A 25,110-nucleotide genomic window follows, 5' to 3' on the forward strand; every position below is an offset into this window, starting at 1 on the left:
AATACACACAGTGATGTCACAGTACAGGAAAATACACACAGTGATGTCACAGTACAGGATAATACACACAGTGATGTCACAGTACAGGATAATACACACAGTGATGTCACAGTACAAGAAAATACACACAGTGATGTCACAGTACAGGATAATACACACAGTGATGTCACAGTACAGGGATAATACACACAGTGATGTCACAGTACAGAATAATACACACAGTGATGTCACAGTACAGAGATAATACACACAGTGATGTCACAGTACAGGGATAATACACACAGTGATGTCACAGTACAGAGATAATACACACAGTGATGTCACAGTACAGGGATAATACACACAGTGATGTCACAGTACAGGGATAATACACACAGTGATGTCACAGTACAGGATAATACACACAGTGATGTCACAGTACAGGGGTAATACACACAGTGATGACACTACAGGGATAATACACACAGTGATGTCACAGTACAGGATAATACACACAGTGATGTCACAGTACAGGATAATACACACAGTGATGTCACAGTACAGAGATAATACACACAGTGATGTCACAGTACAGGATAATACACACAGTGATGTCACAGTACAGGATAATACACACAGTGATGTCACAGTACAGGGATAATACACACAGTGATGTCACAGTACAGAGATAATACACACAGTGATGTCACAGTACAGGATAATACACACAGTGATGTCACAGTACAGAGATAATACACACAGTGATGTCACAGTACAGGATAATACACACAGCGATGTCACAGTACAGGGATAATACACACAGTGATGTCACAGTACAGAGATAATACACACAGTGATGTCACAGTACAGAGATAATACACACAGCGATGTCACAGTACGGGGATAATACACACAGTGATGTCACAGTACAGAGATAATACACACAGTGATGTCACAGTACAGGGATAATACACACAGTGATGTCACAGTACAGAGATAATACACACAGTGATGTCACAGTACAGGATAATACACACAGTGAAGTCACAGTACAGGATAATACACACAGTGATGTCACAGTACAGAGATAATACACACAGTGATGTCACAGTACAGGATAATACACACAGTGATGTCACAGTACAGGATAATACACACAGTGATGTCACAGTACAGGGATAATACACACAGTGATGTCACAGTACAGAGATAATACACACAGTTATGTCACAGTACAGGATAATACACACAGTGATGTCACAGTACAGGGATAATACACACAGTGATGTCACAGTACAGAGATAATACACACAGTGATGTCACAGTACAGGGATAATACACACAGTGATGTCACAGTACAGGGATAATACACACAGTGATGTCACAGTACAGGATAATACACACAGTGATGTCACAGTACAGGGGTAATACACACAGTGATGACACTACAGGGATAATACACACAGTGATGTCACAGTACAGGATAATACACACAGTGATGTCACAGTACAGGATAATACACACAGTGATGTCACAGTACAGAGATAATACACACAGTGATGTCACAGTACAGGATAATACACACAGTGATGTCACAGTACAGGATAATACACACAGTGATGTCACAGTACAGGGATAATACACACAGTGATGTCACAGTACAGAGATAATACACACAGTGATGTCACAGTACAGGATAATACACACAGTGATGTCACAGTACAGAGATAATACACACAGTGATGTCACAGTACAGGATAATACACACAGCGATGTCACAGTACAGGGATAATACACACAGTGATGTCACAGTACAGAGATAATACACACAGTGATGTCACAGTACAGAGATAATACACACAGCGATGTCACAGTACGGGGATAATACACACAGTGATGTCACAGTACAGAGATAATACACACAGTGATGTCACAGTACAGGGGTAATACACACAGTGATGACACTACAGGGATAATACACACAGTGATGTCACAGTACAGGATAATACACACAGTGAAGTCACAGTACAGGATAATACACACAGTGATGTCACAGTACAGAGATAATACACACAGTGATGTCACAGTACAGGATAATACACACAGTGATGTCACAGTACAGGATAATACACACAGTGATGTCACAGTACAGGGATAATACACACAGTGATGTCACAGTACAGAGATAATACACACAGTTATGTCACAGTACAGGATAATACACACAGTGATGTCACAGTACAGGGATAATGCACACAGTGATGTCACAGTACAGGGATAATACACACAGTGATGTCACAGTACAGGGATAATACACACAGTTATGTCACAGTACAGGGATAATACACACAGTGATGTCATAGTACAGGATAATACACACAGTGATGTCACAGTACAGAGATAATACACACAGTGATGTCACAGTACAGGATAATACACACAGTGATGTCACAGTACAGAGATAATACACACAGTGATGTCACAGTACAGAGATAATACACACAGTGATGTCACAGTACAGGATAATACACACAGTGATGTCACAGTACAGAGATAATACACACAGCGATGTCACAGTACGGGGATAATACACACAGTGATGTCACAGTACAGAGATAATACACACAGTGATGTCACAGTACAGGATAATACACACAGTGATGTCACAGTACAGGGGTAATACACACAGTGATGACACTACAGGGATAATACACACAGTGATGTCACAGTACAGGATAATACACACAGTGAAGTCACAGTACAGGATAATACACACAGTGATGTCACAGTACAGGATAATACACACAGTGATGTCACAGTACAGAGATAATACACACAGCGATGTCACAGTACGGGGATAATACACACAGCGATGTCACAGTACAGAGATAATACACACAGTGATGTCACAGTACAGGATAATACACACAGTGATGTCACAGTACAGGATAATACACACAGTGATGTCACAGTACAGAGATAATACACAGAGTGATGTCACAGTACAGGGATAATACACACAGTGATGTCACAGTACAGGATAATACACACAGTGATGTTACAGTACAGGGATAATACACACAGTGATGTCACAGTACAGAGATAATACACACAGTGATGTCACAGTACAGAGATAATACACAGAGTGATGTCACAGTACAGAGATAATACACACAGTGATGTCACAGTACAGGATAATACACACAGTGATGTCACAGTACAGGGATAATACACACAGTGATGTCACAGTACAAAAATAATACACACAGTGATGTCACAGTACAGGATAATACACACAGTGATGTCACAGTACAGGGATAATACACACAGTGATGTCACAGTACAGGATAATACACACAGTGATGTCACAGTACAGAGATAATACACACAGTGATGTCACAGTACAGGATAATACACACAGTGATGTCACAGTACAGGATAATACACACAGTGATGTCACAGTACAGGATAATACACACAGTGATGTCACAGTACAGGGATAATACACACAGTGATGTCACAGTACAGAGATAATACACACAGTGATGTCACAGTACAGAGATAATACACACAGTGATGTCACAGTACAGGATAATACACACAGTGATGTCACAGTACAGGTATAATACACACAGTGATGTCACAGTACAGGATAATACACACAGTGATGACACCATAGAGGCTGCCAAGGGGAAACAGGTTGGGTCAGGTGGCATCGCAGGAGTTGGGAGGCCTTTGAGCAGGTTTATGCCCCTCCCTTGGGCATTTGTTTAATCTTATCACTTACACTTTGCATCCTGGATGTGACAGGTGACTGCGGAGTGCACAATAAGCCCCTGGGATATAAGCCTGTGTTTCAAGTCCATGCTCAGTATAGCAGACTGTAATTCTAGCTGAGCGGTGTTCATCTATAGATGCGGCGTATATCCCTCGGGATCCAACAAGCTCAAGCACATAACACGTTTGAATCGTGACCTTATCCCGGCTCTGCTACACCCAGGCATTAGGAGATCACCGGCGGCAGACTGCTCCAATCCATCATACATTATTTATGTATAAAGTAGCCGAGATGTGCAAGGCATGATGGGAAGATTACGGCGGTGGAAGATGAGACATCACTTGTGGAGTACATCTATGATTCTTGACGGAATATAGGTGGGTCTTCTATACTAATATTCCCTGCTGGTCTCCAACCTTCTGCTCTCGGGGGCAAAACTACAACTCCCAGCATGTGCTGCAGTGCTGTAGTCTAAGGAACACTCGTATTCCTATTATCACTGGACCCAAAGCAAAGCTCATATCTATTAGAATATATTGGATGCTGATACAAGTATCAGTGCAGAGCTTAAAGGGACAGGGCAAGGTAAAAGGAGTGTCATGTTCCACCCTCTTGTTGGTTATGGGTTCCTTTAATATGGCCCATCTTACGGGCGACCAGTGTACGTCCTCCAGAGTCAGTGTATACTTGGCTAATATCTGTGCTGTGTGAGCCTGACTGTAGCAGTAATACAGAAAGACAAAGGACCGTTAACCTTTTCATTGCCAATAATCTAATTCTGTCTGTGGCTGGGGTTTGACGTTGCGAAAACACTCGGTGGGAGCATGGCTGCAAAAAAACACTACATTTTACATAACCTGCAAAATGGATGGGATTCACGCGGCACGTTACATTGTGTGAATGCACCCTAATAGAGCAGTTTGATCTGTCCACTAATTGTTAAAGGTGAAGGACCCATGTTGCAGAAACGCAGCTTATTTTGTTGTAGATTTTGTTGCAGCTTTTTGAGCCAAAGCCAGGAATGGATTGAGCAAAAGCTAGAAGTATAAGAGTTTCCCATATATTTCCCATTCCTTTTATAGTCATTCTTGGTGTTATGTCAAAGAACCGCAACAAAATCTGCACCAAAAAAGCTGCGTTTCCGTAATGTGGGGCTTTAGCCTAATATAGTTTTTACTGACAAAGCCAGTCCTGTTAGTGAAAAATCTTTTTAAAGGGATTCTAGCATTAAAATCGAATTTTTTCTCGTTGACACATAGGAATAGTCTTAAGAAAGGCTATTCTTCTCCTACCTTTAGATGTCTTCTCCGGGCTGCCATTTGGTATATAATCTGGTTTTCATCGGTATGCAAATGAGTTCTCTTGCAGCACTGGGGGTGGGCCCCAGCGCTCAAACAGCACTGGGGGCGTCCCCAATACTGCAAGAGAATTCTCCAGCGCCGCCTCCATCTTCTTCAGGAACAGCTTCTTCACGTGTCTTCTTCCGGCGCTGGGGGTCAGACTTCAAGGCTTCAGGCCTAGCGCAGAGCCGACTGCGCATGCCAACAGGCCACAAGAAAATGGCCGCTTACTTACTGTGTACTGGGCCTAGAAGTTTGACCGCCGCGCCGGAAGAAGACGCGTGAAGAAGCCGTTCCTGAAGAAGATGAAGGCGGCGCTGGAGAGTTCTCTCGCAGCATTGGGAACGCCTCCAGTGCTGCGAGAGAACTCATTTGCATACCGATAAAAACCGGGATTTCTACCGAACGGCGGCGCGGAGAAGACATCTAAAGGTAGGAGAAGAATAGACTTTCTTAAGGCTATTCCTACTTGTCAACGAGAAAATAATCTATTTCAATTGTAGAATCCCTTTAAGGGTTTTTTGGGGTGAGAGTTACATACAAAATGCCATTCTAACAGCAAAACACTGGTTCTGTCTGCACTAATCTGAAAAATATCTCCATTATTTAAGGTGGGTTTTTTGCTCACCCAATAAACAGTGTGATAGAGAATGCGAATCTTTAAAAAATCTCATTTTCTTAAGCATTTTTTGTTGCTCACCCAATAAATAGTCTCGCAGCCTAAACTCCTATAAATCTCTCTTATTTAACCCCTTCCCGACATCTGCTATACTATACTGAAATTGAAAATTTGAATAAAAAGTGTTCAAAGATACAGACATTCCCCAAAATGGTAAAACTAAAAAGTATACCTGGCCCCACAAAAAAGACCCCCCTATACATCCCCGTACCCAGAAATGTAAAAAAGCTACATGTGTCAGAATATGGCGACTATTAGAAAAAAAAATTTTGCAAGGATTTAGATTTTTGTTAAGGGGTTAAGATGTAAATAAAACTATATAAATTTAGTATCTCCAGAATCGTACTGACACATGGAATACAGGGGGCATGTCATTTTTGCTGCAGAGCGAATGCCGTAAAAACAAAGCCTGTAAGAAAATCGCAGAAATTCACTTTTTCTCCAATTCCACCCCATTCTGAATCTATTTCCAGCTTCCCAGGACATTGTGCAGAATAATACATGACGGCATTACGACATACAATTTGTGAACAGGAAAATAAAAAAGATGTGGGGTTTGGAAGGCGGGGAGTCTAAAACGAAAATCAAAAAATGTCAGAGAAGGATAGGGATTAAGGGTTTCATACTGCTACTCTGCTGCCACCACTCAGTGAGACTTGTCCTGCAGACTGGTCAATCACATCCCACTATAGTACATTATTGGAAATTCAGCTGCCTTTCTTGGCGCTATGCACCACCTCCAGGGGCGTAACTATCGTAGAGGCAGCTGCCACAGGGCCCGGGACATTAGGGGGCCCGGTGACAGCCGCTACTGCTGCATTTTTTTTTATTTTTTTTTTACTAGGCTGTTACCGGCTGAAGTTACTTCAGCCGGTAACGGGCCCTATTTACTTGCTGATCCTGGCAGGGGCCGGGATCGGTAAGTGACACCGTGGGCCCCACAAAGACTATCATTATACTCGGGCGTCTTTTCAGACCCCCGAGTATAATGATCGGAGGCCCGGGAGGGGTAACGGAACATAACAAACAGTGTTACTTACCTCAGGCCTACGGTAGTTGTCTGACATCACATGATCCCGGCCTGCGTCCCAGGTCATGTGACGTCCGACGTCATTAAAGAAGGACGAGAGCGGCGGCCAACAGCATAGGAGCCGGAGACAGGTAAGAAACAGTGGGGGGGGTTTTGTTTGTTTGTTTTTATTCCCCTGGGTCTCCGATTATTATTCTCTGGGGTCTGAAAAGGGGGTTGTCGGTGTCACCGAGGGGGTCGTCAGTGTCGGTCGGGAGGGGGGCCATGTCAAAAGTTCGCCACGGGGCCCCGCCATTCCTAGATACGCCAATGACCACCTCATGTATGCCTTCCTCATCCTACAATTGTGACTTTGAAAAGGCCTCTGTATACCGAAACATCAAATAGTCGCCTTTCATTATTTTCATACCACATCTTATGAAATGTGTTGACTGTTAATAACTCACTTGTGAAGCAATTACTACACTTTTTGAATGCTGTGGTATTTTTCTATATCAACATTGGTGTGATATGACAGGGTTGTATATAGTGTTTTATAGATAGGTTCCTAGGAGCCCTGACAGTGTTCTACACTATGTTTTATAGATAGGTTCCTAGGAGCCCTGACAGTGTCATACACTATGTATTATAGATAGGTTCCTAGGAGCCCTGATATGTTCTATACTATGTTTTATAGATACGTTCCTAGGAGTCCTGACAGTGTTATATACTATGTTTTATAGATAGGTTCCTAGGAGACCTGACAGTGTTCTACACTATGTTTTATAGATAGGTTCCTAGGAGTCCTAACAGTGTTCTACACTATGTTATATAGATAGGTTCCTAGGAGCCCTGACAGTGTTCTACACTATGTTTTATAGATAGGTTCCTAAGAGCCCTGACAGTATTCTACACTATGTATTATAGATAGGTCCCTAGGAGCCCTGACAGTATTCTACACTATGTTATATAGATAGGTTCCTAGGAGCCCTGACAGTGTTATACACTATGTTTTATAGATACGTTCCTAGGAGTCCTGACAGTGTTATACACTATGTTATATAGATAGGTTCCTAGGAGCCCTGACAGTATTCTACACTATGTTTTATAGATAGGTTCCTAGGAGCCCTGACAGTGTTATACACTATGTTTTATAGATACGTTCCTAGGAGTCCTGACAGTGTTATACACTATGTTATATAGATAGGTTCCTAGGAGCCCTGACAGTACTCTACACTATGTTTTATAGATAGGTTCCTAGGAGCCCTGACAGTGTTCTACACTATGTTTTATAGATAGGTTCCTCGGAGCCCTGACAGTATTCTACACTATGTTTTATAGATAAGTTCCTAGGAGCCCTGACAGTGTTATACACTATGTTTTATAGATAGGTTCCTAGGAGCCCTGACAGTGTTCTACACTATGTTATATAGATAGGTTCCTAGGAGCCCTGACAATATTCTACATTATGTTATATAGATAGGTTCCTAGGAGCCCTGACAGTATTCTACACTATGTTATATAGATAGATTCCTAGGGGCCCTGACAGTATTCTACACTATGTTATATAGATAGGTTCCTAGGGACCCTGACAGTGTTATAAACTATGTTTTATAGATAGGTTCCTAGGAGCCCTGACAGTGTTCTACACTATGTTTTATAGATAGGTTCCTAGGAGCCCTGACAGTGTTCTACACTATGTTTTATAGATAGGTTCCTAGGAGCCCTGACAGTGTCATACACTATGTATTATAGATAGGTTCCTAGGAGCCCTGATATGTTCTATACTATGTTTTATAGATACGTTCCTAGGAGTCCTGACAGTGTTATATACTATGTTTTATAGATAGGTTCCTAGGAGACCTGACAGTGTTCTACACTATGTTTTATAGATAGGTTTCTAGGAGTCCTGACAGTGTTCTACACTATGTTATATAGATAGGTTCCTAGGAGCCCTGACAGTGTTCTACACTATGTTATATAGATAGGTTCCTAGGAGCCCTGACAGTGCTCTACACTATGTTATATAGATAGGTTCCTAGGAGCCCTGACAGTATTCTACACTACGTTATATAGATAGGTTCCTAGGAGCCCTGACAGTGTTATACACTATGTTTTATAGATACGTTCCTAGGAGTCCTGACAGTGTTATACACTATGTTTTATAGATACGTTCCTAGGAGTCCTGACAGTGTTATACACTATGTTATATAGATAGGTTCCTAGGAGCCCTGACAGTACTCTACACTATGTTTTATAGATAGGTTCCTAGAAGCCCTGACAGTGTTCTACACTGTGTTTTATAGATAGGTTCCTGGGAGCCCTGACAGTATTCTACACTATGTTTTATAGATAAGTTCCTAGGAGCCCTGACAGTGTTATAAACTATGTTTTATAGATAGGTTCCTAGGAGCCCTGACAGTGTTCTACACTATGTTATATAGATAGGTTCCTAGGAGCCCTGACAGTATTCTACACTATGTTATATAGATAGATTCCTAGGGGCCCTGACAGTATTCTACACTGTTATATAGATAGGTTCCTAGGGGCCCTGACAGTGTTATAAACTATGTTTTATAGATAGGTTCCTAGGAGCCCTGACAGTGTTCTACACTATGTTTTATAGATAGGTTCCTAGGAGTACTGACTGTTCTACACTATGTTTTATAGATAGGTTCCTAGGAGCCCTGACAGTGTTATACACTATGTTATATAGATAGGTACCTAGGAGCCCTGATATGTTCTATACTATGTTTTATGGATACGTTCCTAGGAGTCCTGACAGTGTTATATACTATGTTTTATAGATAGGTTCCTAGGAGACCTGACAGTGTTCTACACTATGTTTTATAGATAGGTTCCTAGGAGTCCTGACAGTGTTCTACACTATGTTATATAGATAGGTTCCTAGGAGCCCTGACAGTGCTCTACACTATGTTATATAGATAGGTTCCTAGGAGCCCTGACAGTATTCTACACTATGTATTATAGATAGGTCCCTAGGAGCCCTGACAGTATTCTACACTATGTTATATAGATAGGTTCCTAGGAGCCCTGACAGTGTTATACACTATGTTTTATAGATACGTTCCTAGGAGTCCTGACAGTGTTATACACTATGTTATATAGATAGGTTCCTAGGAGCCCTGAGAGTACTCTACACTATGTTTTATAGATAGGTTCCTAGGAGCCCTGACAGTGTTATACACTATGTTTTATAGATAAGTTCCTAGGAGCCCTGACAGTGTTATACACTATGTTTTATAGATAGGTTCCTAGGAGCCCTGACAGTGTTCTACACTATATTATATAGAGAGGTTCCTAGGAGCCCTGACAGTATTCTACACTATGTTATATAGATAGGTTCCTAGGAGCCCTGACAGTATTCTACACTATGTTATATAGATAGATTCCTAGGGGCCCTGACAGTATTCTACACTATGTTATATAGATAGGTTCCTAGGGGCCCTGACAGTGTTATAAACTATGTTTTATAGATAGGTTCCTAGGAGCCCTGACAGTGTTCTACACTATGTTTTATAGATAGGTTCCTAGGAGCCCTGACAGTGTTCTACACTATGTTTTATAGATAGGTTCCTAGGAGCCCTGACAGTGTTCTACACTATGTTTTATAGATAGGTTCCTAGGAGACCTGACAGTGTTCTACACTATGTTTTATAGATAGGTTCCTAGGAGCCCTGACAGTGTTCTACACTATGTTTTATAGATAGGTTTCTAGGAGTCCTGACAGTGTTCTACACTATGTTTTATAGATAGGTTCCTAGGAGCCCTGACAGTGTTCTACACTATGTTTTATAGATAGATTCCTAGGAGCCCTGACAGTGTTCTACACTATGTTTTATAGATAGGTTCCTAGGAGCCCTGACAGTGTTCTACACTATGTTTTATAGATAGGTACCTAGGAGTCCTGACAATGTTATACACTATGTTTTATAGATAGGTCCCTAGGAGCCCTGACAGTGTTCTACACTATGTTTTATAGATAGGTTCCTAGGAGCCCTGACAGTGTTCTACACTATGTTATATAGATAGGTTCCTAGGAGCACTGACAGTATTCTACACTATGTTATGTAGATAGGTTCCTAGGAGCCCTGACAGTATTCTACACTATGTTATATAGATAGGTTCCTAGGGGCCCTGACAGTATTCTACACTATGTTATATAGATAGGTTCCTAGGGGCCCTGACAGTGTTATAAACTATGTTTTATAGATAGGTTCCTAGGAGCCCTGACAGTGTTCTACACTGTGTTTTATAGATAGGTTCCTAGGAGCCCTGACAGTGTTCTACACTATGTTTTATACATAGGTTCCTAGGAGCCCTGGCAGTGTTCTACACTATGTTTTATAGATAGGTTTCTAGGAGTCCTGACAGTGTTCTACACTATGTTTTATAGATAGGTTCCTAGGAGCCCTGACAGTGTTCTACACTATGTTTTATAGATAGGTTCCTAGGAGCCCTGACAGTGTCATACACTATGTTTTATAGATAGATTCCTAGGAGCCCTGACAGTGTTCTACACTATGTTTTATAGATAGGTTCCTAGAAGTCCTGACAATGTTCTACACTATGTTTTATAGATAGGTTCCTAGGAGCCCTGACAGTATTCTACACTATGTTTTATAGATAGGTCCCTAGGAGCCCTGACAGTGTTCTACATTATGTTTTATAGATAGGTCCCTAGGAGCCCTGACAGTGTTCTACACTATGTTTTATAGATAGGTTCCTAGGAGCCCTGACAGTGTTATACACTATGTTTTATAGATACGTTCCTAGGAGTCCTGACAGTGTTATACACTATGTTATATAGATAGGTACCTAGGAGCCCTGATATGTTCTATACTATGTTTTATAGATACGTTCCTAGGAGTCCTGACAGTGTTATATACTATGTTTTATAGATAGGTTCCTAGGAGACCTGACAGTGTTCTACACTATGTTTTATAGATAGGTTCCTAGGAGTCCTGACAGTGTTCTACACTATGTTTTGTAGATAGGTCCCTAGGAGCCCTGACAGTGTCATACACTATGTTTTGTAGATAGATTCCTAGGAGCCCTGACAGTGTTATACACTATGTTTTATAGATAGGTTCCTAGGAGCCCTGACAGTGTTCTACACTATGTTTTATAGATAGGTTCCTAGGAGCCCTGACAGTGTTCTACACTATGTTTTATAGATAGGTTCCTAGGAGCCCTGACAGTGTTCTACACTATGTTTTATAGATAGGTTCCTAGGAGACCTGACAGTGTTCTACACTATGTTTTACAGATAGGTTTCTAGGAGTCCTGACAGTGTTCTACACTATGTTTTATAGATAGGTTCCTAGGAGCCCTGACAGTGTTCTACACTATGTTTTATAGATAGGTTCCTAGGAGTCCTGACAGTGTTCTACACTATGTTTTGTAGAGAGGTTCCTAGGAGCCCTGACAGTGTCATACACTATGTTTTATAGATAGATTCCTAGGAGCCCTGACAGTGTTCTACACTATGTTTTATAGATAGGTTCCTAGGAGCCCTGACAGTATTATACACTATGTTTTATAGATAGGTTCCTAGGAGTCCTGACAATGTTCTACACTATGTTTTATAGATAGGTTCCTAGGAGCCCTGACAGTATTCTACACTATGTTTTATAGATAGGTCCCTAGGAGCCCTGACAGTGTTCTACATTATGTTTTATAGATAGGTCCCTAGGAGCCCTGACAGTGTTCTACACTATGTTTTATAGATAGGTTCCTAGGAGCCCTGACAGTGTTATACACTATGTTTTATAGATAGGTTCCTAGGAGCCCTGACAGTGTTCTACACTATGTTTTATAGATAGGTTCCTAGGAGCCCTGACAGTGTTCTACACTATGTTTTATACATAGGTTCCTAGGAGCCCTGGCAGTGTTCTACACTATGTTTTATAGATAGGTTTCTAGGAGTCCTGACAGTGTTCTACACTATGTTTTATAGATAGGTTCCTAGGAGCCCTGACAGTGTTCTACACTATGTTTTATAGATAGGTTCCTAGGAGCCCTGACAGTGTCATACACTATGTTTTATAGATAGATTCCTAGGAGCCCTGACAATGTTCTACACTATGTTTTATAGATAGGTTCCTAGGAGCCCTGACAGTATTCTACACTATGTTTTATAGATAGGTCCCTAGGAGCCCTGACAGTGTTCTACATTATGTTTTATAGATAGGTCCCTAGGAGCCCTGACAGTGTTCTACACTATGTTTTATAGATAGGTTCCTAGGAGCCCTGACAGTGTTATACACTATGTTTTATAGATACGTTCCTAGGAGTCCTGACAGTGTTATACACTATGTTATATAGATAGGTACCTAGGAGCCCTGATATGTTCTATACTATGTTTTATAGATACGTTCCTAGGAGTCCTGACAGTGTTATATACTATGTTTTATAGATAGGTTCCTAGGAGACCTGACAGTGTTCTACACTATGTTTTATAGATAGGTTCCTAGGAGTCCTGACAGTGTTCTACACTATGTTATATAGATAGGTTCCTAGGAGCCCTGACAGTGCTCTACACTATGTTATATAGATAGGTTCCTAGGAGCCCTGACAGTATTCTACACTATGTATTATAGATAGGTTCCTAGGAGACCTGACAGTGTTCTACACTATGTTTTATAGATAGGTTCCTAGGAGTCCTGACAGTGTTATACACTATGTTATTTAGATAGGTTCCTAGGAGCCCTGAGAGTACTCTACACTATGTTTTATAGATAGGTTCCTAGGAGCCCTGACAGTGTTCTACACTATGTTTTATAGATAAGTTCCTAGGAGCCCTGACAGTGTTATACACTATGTTTTATAGATAGGTTCCTAGGAGCCCTGACAGTGTTCTACACTATGTTATATAGATAGGTTCCTAGGAGCCCTGACAGTATTCTACACTATGTTTTATAGATAGGTTCCTAGGAGTCCTGGCAGTGTTATACACTATGTTTTATAGATAGGTTCGTAGGAGACCTGACAGTATTCTACGCTATGTTTTATAGATAGGTTCCTAGGAGCCCTGACAGTATTCTACACTATGTTTTATAGATAGGTTCCTAGGAGCCCTGACTGTGTTCTACACTATGTTTTATAGATAGGATCCTAGGAGCCCTGACAGTGTTCTACACTATGTTTTATAGATAGGTTCCTAGGAGCCCTGACAGTGTTCTACACTATGTTTTATAGATAGGTTCCTAGGAGCCCTGACAGTGTTCTACACTATGTTTTATAGATAGGTTCCTAGGAGTCCTGACAGTGTTCTACACTATGTTTTATAGATAGGTTCCTAGGAGCCCTGACAGTGTTCTACACCATGTTTTATAGATAGGTTCCTAGGAGCCCTGACAGTATTATACACTATGTTTTATAGATAGGTTCCTAGGAGTCCTGACAATGTTCTACACTATGTTTTATAGATAGGTTCCTAGGAGCCCTGACAGTATTCTACACTATGTTTTATAGAAAGGTCCCTAGGAGTCCTGACAGTGTTCTACACTATGATTTATAGATAGGTTCCTAGGAGCCCTGACAGTATTATACACTATGTTTTATAGATAGGTTCCTAGGAGCCCTGACAGTATTCTACACTATGTTTTATAGATAGGTTCCTAGGAGTCCTGACAGTGTTCTACACTATGTTTTATAGATAGGTTCCTAGGAGCCCTGACAGTGTCATACACTATGTTTTATAGATAGATTCCTAGGAGCCCTGACAGTGTTCTACACCATGTTTTATAGATAGGTTCCTAGGAGCCCTGACAGTATTATACACTATGTTTTATAGATAGGTTCCTAGGAGTCCTGACAGTGTTCTACACTATGATTTATAGATAGGTTCCTAGGAGCCCTGACAGTGTTCTACACTATGTTTTATAGATAGGTTCCTAGGAGCCCTGACAGTATTCTACACTATGTTTTATAGATAGGTTCCTAGGAGTCCTGACAGTGTTCTACACTATGATTTATAGATAGGTTCCTAGGAGCCCTGACAGTATTCTACACTATGATTTATAGATAGGTACCTAGGAGCCCTGACAGTGTTATACACTATGTATTATAGATAGGTTCCTAGGAGTCCTGACAGTGTTCTACACTATGATTTATAGATAGGTTCCTAGGAGCCCTGACAGTATTCTACACTATGTTTTATAGATAGGTTCCTAGGAGTCCTGACAGTGTTCTACACTATGATTTATAGATAGGTTCCCAGGAGCCCTGACAGTATTCTACACTATGTTTTATAGATAGGTTCCCAGGAGCCCTGACAGTATTCTACACTATGTTTTATAGATAGGTTCCTAGGAGTCCTGACAGTGTTTTACACTATGTTTTATAGATAGGTTCCTAGGAGTCCTGACAGTGTTCTACACTATGTTTTATAGATAGGTTCCTAGGAGCCCTGACAGTGTTCTACACTATGTTTTATAGATAGGTTCCTAGGAGCCCTGACAGTATTCTACACTATGTTTTATAGATAGGTTCCTAGGAGTCCTGACAGTGTTCTACACTATGATTTATAGATAGGTTCCTAGGAGCCCTGACAGTATTCTACACTATGATTTATAGATAGGTTCCCAGGAGCCCTGACAGTATTCTACACTATGTTTTAAGATAGGTTCCTAGGAACCCTAAGCGTCTGATACACTATGTTTTAAGCCAATTTCAGTTGTTTTGTTTGACCTAAAATGAATCTGAGGACTTAAGCCATCTCTGTCTGCAATACTCCTGATACCTGCAGCCTCCAGGCATTCTGCAATATATCTGTTATCTTGTTACCTGTTTGTCTTTGTGCTTTCTGATACCTGTGGCCATGTGCCTTCTGCTGCCTGTGTTGGTCCTTGCTGATCCCTGTTTGATTTTAGCCTGTACTGTGTATTTAGACTGTCCTGTTTCTGTCAGGCTGGGCACCTCAGTTCTGTCCTGCCTATCTAGATGCTACCTAACCAGGGCCACCTCAGGGGGTAGTTGCCTCCCCACAGTGAAGACCTGATCCCTGTATTGGGGTTAAAGGGTGAAGGCTGAGAAATCTGCTAAGATAACACCTATAGTGATGACCTCAAGCCAAATTGGTTTGGTAGCATGGTGGGTTCATGATCCGCTGCCTGCCCATGTTACATTCCTGGGCACACCGAGAGTCATGACAAAGATGCATGGGGTCAAAGATGAATGGAGGGGGCAGGTTGTGTGTAATTGTTACTATTTAAAATGAAATTCTCTGGGCAATCGATGGTCAGCAAAGGGTTTGGTAAAGAGGAGAGGCAGAGAAGAAACAGGGGAACGGTGGATTACCCCGGCTGAAGAACTTCTGGTAGACTGGAGGGGAGCAAGAATGTTGGACACAGAGAAGGAGGTTGCAGTAATCTAGGCAGGAAATTATGAGGACAATCCTGGAACTAAAGGGTCAGTAGATAATGTAGTAAGTCAATTTAGGTCAAACAAAGGCAGTCGAATGAGCAGGTACATCAAGATCTAAACTTTGGAGGAGACCATAATGTTAGACTAATGGTCTTGAATAGTGCTCCCTCTAGTGGAATTAGCTGAGGAGCCACGTGCACCACTCCACCAAAGACAACTGAGTGGTGTCCAGGAGATGACTTCCTTGATTTGTGTCACGGACCCTTAGAATGTAACCCATTTGACTTATGCATGTCATATGTGGTTTGTGGTTGGACATTGGTATGTGTAGATACAATGATATATCTTTGTGTTTTCTAGGAGGCATCATGGCAATAAGACTGAAACTTTGGAAATTCTTTAAACTATGTCTCATGAGTGCCACACTCTTCACATTGGTGGCCGTTTTTGAAGGTAACGCCATCCTAGATACCTGGAAGTGGTTCCGACATCACCTCCATCTCCATTCCTTCACAAGTCATGTCATTATCTTGAACTCTTCATCCTCCACCATACATCACTCCCACGTCTTCCCTTATCCATATCCTTACAAGTTTCTAATTAACCAACATAAGAAATGTCTGACAAGGAGCCCATTCCTAGTTCTCCTAGTGGTCGGAGAAAGTCACGATGTAAAAGCTAGGGACACCATACGGACATCGTGGGGAAATGTAAGCAACTATGGAGATGTTGACATCCTCAGGATCTTTTTGGTTGGCATATCTCCAGTTATGACTCGTCCCGTACAGAAGCTCCTAGAAGAAGAAAGTACAATTTATGGGGACATTGTTCAGCAGGACTTCTTGGATACCTACAATAATCTTACTGTGAAAACTTTAATGGGAATGGAATGGGTGACAAAATTCTGTCCTAACGCCTCTTACGTAATGAAGGTGGACAATGATGTGTTCCTCAACGTCAACTATTTGGTCCACCAACTTCTCCATCCAGAACTTCCACCTCGAAGTAATTATTTTACTGGGTTTCTCGTGCGCTATACGGGACCTATACGGGACAAAAACAGCAAATGGTACGTACCCGAGGAAGTTTATCCTGGAGACACCTACCCACCATACCCTTCGGGTCCAGCATATGTGTTCTCAAGCGATATGGCTCTGAAGATCTATAAAGTGGCACAAGAGATAGTAGTCTTTGGCGTCGAAGACGCTTTTATGGGTATTTGTTTGTACAGACTGAATATTTTACCTACAAACGCACCAAAGAACGTGTTTCATGGTGACAAGATCGAATATAATCCCTACACGTTTTGTAATCTTGTCATGGTTCACCATTATAAGGACAACGACTTGTTAAATATTTGGGAAGACTTCAGGAGGAAATGTTTATATCATCAGAGATCGGAGTAGATGTCTATTATCTTTCTACCAAGTCCAATCCCTGGTGTATAGTTGGGCTCTCCTCTGAGCCAATAGACTTTGGTGGATCCAGCTGGAATGATCAACATCCACCACCGTCAATGGTTGACTATAGTCATTGACTTTGTAGCTATGGATATTTATGGATGTTATAGGGTTTGTCTCAGGAAGACAATCCCAATCCATTGGGTCTATCAAGACATATGAAAGTCGTAGAGGAGGGTCAACCACCTAGAACCCATTTCCGCACTGTTTTGGTACTCTGGGAAGTCACCCTGTTTCTCAGTAGCTTCTTGGACATTCCTGTGAGGGTTGATGAGTACTGTCTCAGACTGAGGTCCTACAACAACCACTAGGATGACAGTACCAGAACCTGGGATTACTGGAGGATCCTCTGGTACTATGGTGGGCCACCCAACACTGGACAAATACAGTCCTATGAAAAAGTTTGGGCACCCCTATTAATCTTGATCATTTTTAGTTCTAAATATTTTGGTGTTTGCAGCAGCCATTTCAGTTTGATATATCTAATAACTGATGGACACAGTAATATTTCAGGATTGAAATGAGGTTTATTGTACTAACAGAAAATGCGCAATATGCATTAAACCAAAATTTGACCAGTGCAAAAGTCTGGGCACCTCAACAGAAAAGTGACATTAATATTTAGTACATCCTCCTTTTGCAGAGATAACAGCCTCTAGTCGCTTCCTGTAGCTTTTAATCAGTTCCTGGATCCTGGATGAAGGGATTTTGGACCATTTCTTTCTACAAAACAATTCAAGTTCAGTTAAGTTTGATGGTCGCCGAACATGGACAGCCCGCTCTCAAATGATCTGAAAACAAAGATTGTTCAACGTAGTTGTTCAGGGGAAGGATACAAAACGTTGTCTCAGAGATTTAACCTGTCAGTTTCCACTGTGAGGAACATAGTAAGGAAATGGAAGACCACAGGGACAGTTCTTGTTAAGCCCAGAAGTGGCAGGCCAAGAAAAATATCAGAAAGGCAGAGAAGAAGAATGGTGAGAACAGTCAAGGACAATCCACAGACCACCTCCAAAGAGCTGCAGCATCATCTTGCTGCAGATGGTGTCACTGTGCATCGGTCAACTATACAGCGCACTTTGCACAAATAGAAGCTGTATGGGAGAGTGATGAGAAGGAAGCCATTTCTGCACGTACGCCACAAATAGAGTTGCCTGAGGTATGAAAAAGCACATTTGGAGAAGCCAACTTCATTTTGGAAACAAAAATTGAGTTGTTTGGTTATAAAAAAAAGGCGTTATGCATGGCGTCCAAAAAGAAACAGCATTCCAAGAAAAACACTTGCTACCCACTGTAAAATTTGGTGGAGGTTCCATCATGCTTTGGGGCTGTGTAGCCAATGCCGGCACCGGGAATCTTGTTAAAGTTGAGGGTCGCATGGATTCCACTCCGTATCAGCAGATTCTTGAGAATAATGTTCAAGAATCAGTGACGAAGTTGAAGTTACGCCGGGGATGGATATTTCAGCAAGACAATGATCCAAAACACCGCTCCAAATCCTCAGGCATTCATGCAGAGGAACAATTACAATGTTCTGGAATGGCCATCCCAGTCCCCAGACCTGAATATCATTGAACATCTGTGGGATGATTTGAAGCGGGCTGTCCATGCTCGGCGACCATCTAACTTAACTGAACGCGAATTGTTTGTCCAAAATACCTTTATCCAGGATCCAGGAACTGATTAAAAGCTACAGGAAGCGACTAGAGGCTGTTATCTTTGCAAAAGGAGGATCTACTAAATATTAATGTCACTTTTCTGTTGAGGTGCCCATACTTTTGCACCGGTCAAATTTTGGTTTAATGCATATTGCACATTTTCTGTTAGTACAATAAACCTCATTTCAATCCTGAAATATTACTGTGTCCATCAGTTATTAGATATATCAAACTGAAATGGCTGCTGCAAATACCAAAATATTTAGAACTAAAAATGATTAAGATTAATAGGGGTGCCCAAACTTTTTCATAGGACTGTATATGTGAGTGATATATCTGGGGGCCCGCTCAGTGATGGCGTAACCAATCAGTCTGAACCCGTGCAGTAGGACATGGGATCCCCTAGTCCTCGTAGTTTCAGGGCTTCCCACTACTAGTACCGTGTTTCCCCGATAGTAAGACACCCCCGATAGTAAGACGTAGTGGGACTTTTGGGGGGTGGGCTAATGTAAGATGTACCCCAAAAGTAAGACATAGAAAATGTCTAAAAGTAAAAGTAAGACATACCGTAGTAAACATAAGGCGCACCGGACAGTGCTGCGCCTTATAGTTCGGTGCGCCTTATATATGAACCTAGGCAGGACTATAAGGCGCATTACCCATGAGCGCCTTATAGTCCTGTCTAGGTTCATAGATAAGGCAAACCGGACTATAAGGCGCAGCGCTGTCCGGAGCGTCTTATATATGATTGAAAGCGGCGGCACGCCGACTTTGCCGGCGGTCGCTTAACCCCCCGCGTGCCAGCCGCTTCTATTCATTTCAATGGCACGCTTCCATTGAAATGAATGGAAGCGCTCGGCACGCGAGGAGTTAAAGGGATTCTACCATTAAAAGAAGTTCTTTCCTCTGACCACGTCGGAATAGCCTTAAAAAAGGCTATTCGTCTCCTACCTTTTGCCATAGCCAGCGCCTCCTTCTTCCTCAGCTGCGTCCGCCCTCTGTCTGTGTCTTCTTTGGGCCTCATGGATGACGCATGCGCAGTCGGCTCTAACAGGCTCTCGCAGCCAGAGCCGACTGCGCATACGTCATCCATGACGCCCAAAGAAGACGACACGGAAGGGGAGGACACAGCTCAGGAAGAAGGCGGCGCTGGCTATGGCAAAAGGTAGGAGACAAATAGCCTTTTTTAAGGCTATTCCGACGTGGTCAGAGGAAAGAACTTCTTTTAATGGTAGAATCCCTTTAAGCGGCGGCCGTCGGCAAAGTTTGCCTGCCGCTTCCATACATTGCAATGCGAGCGCGCTATTCAAGTAGTATTCGCACATCTCTAACTTCAATTGTAAGAAGTTACAATTGAAGTTAGAGATGAACGAATACTATTTGAATAGCGCGCTCCCATTGCAATGTATGGAAGCGGCCGGCGTCCGCCGCTTAACTCCTCGCGTGCCGCCGCTTCAATCCATCAACCCCTGTCATTTTTTTTCTAATATAAGACATAGTGGGACTTTTGGGGGTAAAAAGAATGTAGGACACTGTCTTACTTTCGGGGAAACACGGTAACAGCAATCTTAGAGTCAGTGCATCTTAGGTGAAGTCTTCAGGCCAAGGGATAACCAGCCAGGTGCCATATACTAACTGCAAGTGGGAACACCAAGAGTCACCATTGGGTTTCATCTCCCCCCACCATCCTCCTACCATGTACCATTGACTGGTAACCAATACTGATGTTTGCTTGTGTGGCCGAGAAGCTTTTGGGGCCCCTCAGGCCCCCGGGCTCTGTTGTGAATGCTACACCTGCACTCCCCAAACTTATTACATGACCTACAGTTTTATGTTTGTCCAATTCCTGAAGTTTTTATACTGCTATATAATAAATCTGAATATTTGGCTATAACGTCATTTCTGTTCTCAGAGATTGCAGAATCTTTCCAAATTGCAACTCCAACCCTAAAAGTCACTGGTTTTGCCCCAAATCTGGTAAAAATATTGAAAGTCATCAAGGCACCACCTCCATAGATCAATACACACTAGATCTGCTCTAACCAATGGTTGTTAAGTTGATTGCATGATATGAGAAAGACGTGACAGCTTTCACTTAGAAACAGCGCCACTCTTATCTACTGGCTGTACCTGGTATTACAAGGCCACCTTATTGTCAAGAGCTTGTACCCCTAAACTGAATCATGAAAGGGGTGAGTTTATGTAAATCCACATCAAATGCATCATTGTGGGGCAATTTGGACATGGGCATGATGTTAAAGGGGTTATCCAGGATTAGAAAACATGGCTGCTGCCTTCTTCTCAGGAAGTGACATCACATCCCGTTTATGTAACCAACAGATGTGATGTCACTTCCTCAGAAGAAGAAAGCAGCCATGTTATCTAACCCCTTCAAATATCATACAATTTGGGATTCAAGTCTAACCAAGCAGAGTGACACCATAAATAGTACCAGCAGAGTGACACCATAAATAGTACCAGCAGAGTGACACCATAAATAGTACCAGCAGAGTGACACCATAAATAGTACCAACAGAGTGACACCATAAATACTACCAACAGAGTGACACCATAAATACTACCAGCAGAGTGACACCATAAATAGTACCAGCAGAGTGACACCATAAATACTACCAGCAGAGTGACACCATAAATAGTACCAGCAGAGTGACACCATAAATAGTACCAGCAGAGTGACACCATAAATACTACCAGCAGAGTGACACCATAAATAGTACCAGCAGAGTGACACCATAAATAGTACCAGCAGAGTGACACCATAAATAGTACCAGCAGAGTGACACCATAAATACTACCAGCAGAGTGACACCATAAATACTACCAGCAGAGTGACACCATAAATAGTACCAACAGAGTGACACCATAAATACTACCAGCAGAGTGACACCATAAATACTACCAGCAGAGTGACACCATAAATAGTACCAGCAGAGTGACACCATAAATATTACCAGCAGAGTGACACCATAAATACTACCAGCAGAGTGACACCATAAATAGTACCAACAGAGTGACACCATAAATACTACCAGCAGAGTGACACCATAAATACTACCAGCAGAGTGACACCATAAATACTACCAACAGAGTGACACCATAAATACTACCAGCAGAGTGACACCATAAATACTACCAGCAGAGTGACACCATAAATAGTACCAACAGAGTGACACCATAAATACTACCAGCAGAGTGACACCATAAATACTATCAGCAGAGTGACACCATAAATACTACCAACAGAGTGACACCATAAATACTATCAGCAGAGTGACACCATAAATACTACCAACAGAGTGACACCATAAATACTACCAGCAGAGTGACACCATAAATAGTACCAGCAGAGTGACACCATAAATATTACCAACAGAGTGACACCATAAATACTACCAGCAGAGTGACACCATAAATAGTACCAGCAGAGTGACACCATAAATACTACCAACAGAGTGACACCATAAATACTACCAACAGAGTGACACCATAAATACTATCAGCAGAGTGACACCATAAATAGTACCAGCAGAGTGACACCATAAATACTATCAGCAGAGTGACACCATAAATACTACCAGCAGAGTGACACCATAAATACTATCAGCAGAGTGACACCATAAATACTACCAGCAGAGTGACACCATAAATAGTACCAACAGAGTGACACCATAAATACTACCAACAGAGTGACACCATAAATACTATCAGCAGAGTGACACCATAAATACTACCAGCAGAGTGACACCATAAATACTACCAGCAGAGTGACACCATAAATAGTACCAGCAGAGTGACACCATAAATACTACCAGCAGAGTGACACCATAAATACTACCAGCAGAGTGACACCATAAATAGTACCAGCAGAGTGACACCATAAATAGTACCAACAGAGTGACACCATAAATACTACCAGCAGAGTGACACCATAAATACTACCAGCAGAGTGACACCATAAATAGTACCAGCAGAGTGACACCATAAATACTACCAGCAGAGTGACACCATAAATACTACCAGCAGAGTGACACCATAAATACTACCAGCAGAGTGACACCATAAATAGTACCAACAGAGTGACACCATAAATACTACCAGCAGAGTGACACCATAAATAGTACCAACAGAGTGACACCATAAATACTACCAACAGAGTGACACCATAAATACTACCAGCAGAGTGACACCATAAATAGTACCAGCAGAGTGACACCATAAATAGTACCAACAGAGTGACACCATAAATAGTACCAACAGAGTGACACCATAAATAGTACCAACAGAGTGACACCATAAATAGTACCAACAGAGTGACACCATAAATACTATCAGCAGAGTGACACCATAAATACTACCAGCAGAGTGACACCATAAATAGTACCAACAGAGTGACACCATAAATACTACCAGCAGAGTGACACCATAAATAGTACCAACAGAGTGACACCATAAATACTACCAACAGAGTGACACCATAAATACTACCAGCAGAGTGACACCATAAATACTACCAGCAGAGTGACACCATAAATAGTACCAGCAGAGTGACACCATAAATACTACCAGCAGAGTGACACCATAAATACTACCAGCAGAGTGACACCATAAATACTACCAGCAGAGTGACACCATAAATACTACCAGCAGAGTGACACCATAAATAGTACCAGCAGAGTGACACCATAAATAGTACCAACAGAGTGACACCATATGTTATGTCAGTCCAGGTAGCTGCAACGGGGCTAAGGGATAGCAGTAGGGAATCTCGCCCTGCACTACTCCCACTAGCTATCCCGGTCCCTGCCTCACGGGTGTGGGTCGGCTGTACTCAGGCTAAGCCTGACCCCGACAGCTCCTCTCTCACTGACACCGTAGGCCTAGAGGGAAGTGGGAGAAGGAATGCCCTATAAGATCTCTAGGGACTGGAGACTAAAGGGGGTCACCCCTAACGAACAAGTGAAGCTGCTACTGACAGGGACTGACAAGGGTGTGCGCTGACTAACAACACAAGCAGCACACAGGAAACATGTAGGAAAGGAATTCCCCAAACCAATATGGGAAGGAACCGTACACTAGGAAACAAACACAGGGAAACTGAGTAGAAATCAAAGGATAAGGCAATTCACTCACACAGTCAATTATACACGGAGGGAGGATTGGTGAACACAGAAGGGAAAACACACAAACCAACTTGTTCACCCAAAGCCTCCCAAAAACCAACCACGGAACTTCCTCTATCCAAGATAACCACCTACTCCTCCTGCTAAGGCCTAGCTCTGTAAAAGCGACACTCAGCACAGAACCATGGGAGGCATGGGTTTAAATACAGAGTAGAGACCACTCCTCCCAGGTGCAAATGGGAGGACAGACTAATCAACCAGGAAATCAAGCTGCCTACCATCAGTGCGCACGTGCAAGTCAGAAGGTGTGCCCCAATACCCACGACACAAAATACTCCTAACACCATAAATAGTACCAGCAGAGTGACACCATAAATAGTACCAGCAGAGTGACACCATAAATACTACCAGCAGAGTGACACCATAAATACTACCAGCAGAGTGACACCATAAATAGTACCAACAGAGTGACACCATAAATACTACCAGCAGAGTGACACCATAAATACTACCAGCAGAGTGACACCATAAATAGTACCAGCAGAGTGACACCATAAATAGTACCAGCAGAGTGACACCAGCAGAGTGACACCATAAATAGTACCAGCAGAGTGACACCATAAATAGTACCAACAGAGTGACACCATAAATAGTACCAGCAGAGTGACACCATAAA

General features: G+C 42.1%; 1 protein-coding gene across 1 annotated transcript in view; it reads left to right on the forward strand.

The window, feature by feature from the left end:
- LOC142202716 (beta-1,3-galactosyltransferase 1-like) overlaps positions 1–17,953 on the forward strand; it is a 38,220-nt gene extending 20,267 nt beyond the window's left edge. Inside the window, exon 5 of the mRNA XM_075272992.1 lies at positions 16,536–17,953. Coding sequence (XP_075129093.1) covers positions 16,536–17,581 — 1,046 coding nt within the window. The 3' untranslated portion in view covers positions 17,582–17,953. The remainder of the gene's footprint in view (positions 1–16,535) is intronic.
- Positions 17,954–25,110: the final 7,157 nt, after the last annotated feature.

Source organism: Leptodactylus fuscus, chromosome 5 (genome assembly GCF_031893055.1).
Source record: "Leptodactylus fuscus isolate aLepFus1 chromosome 5, aLepFus1.hap2, whole genome shotgun sequence".
Lineage (NCBI taxonomy): Eukaryota > Metazoa > Chordata > Amphibia > Anura > Leptodactylidae > Leptodactylus > Leptodactylus fuscus.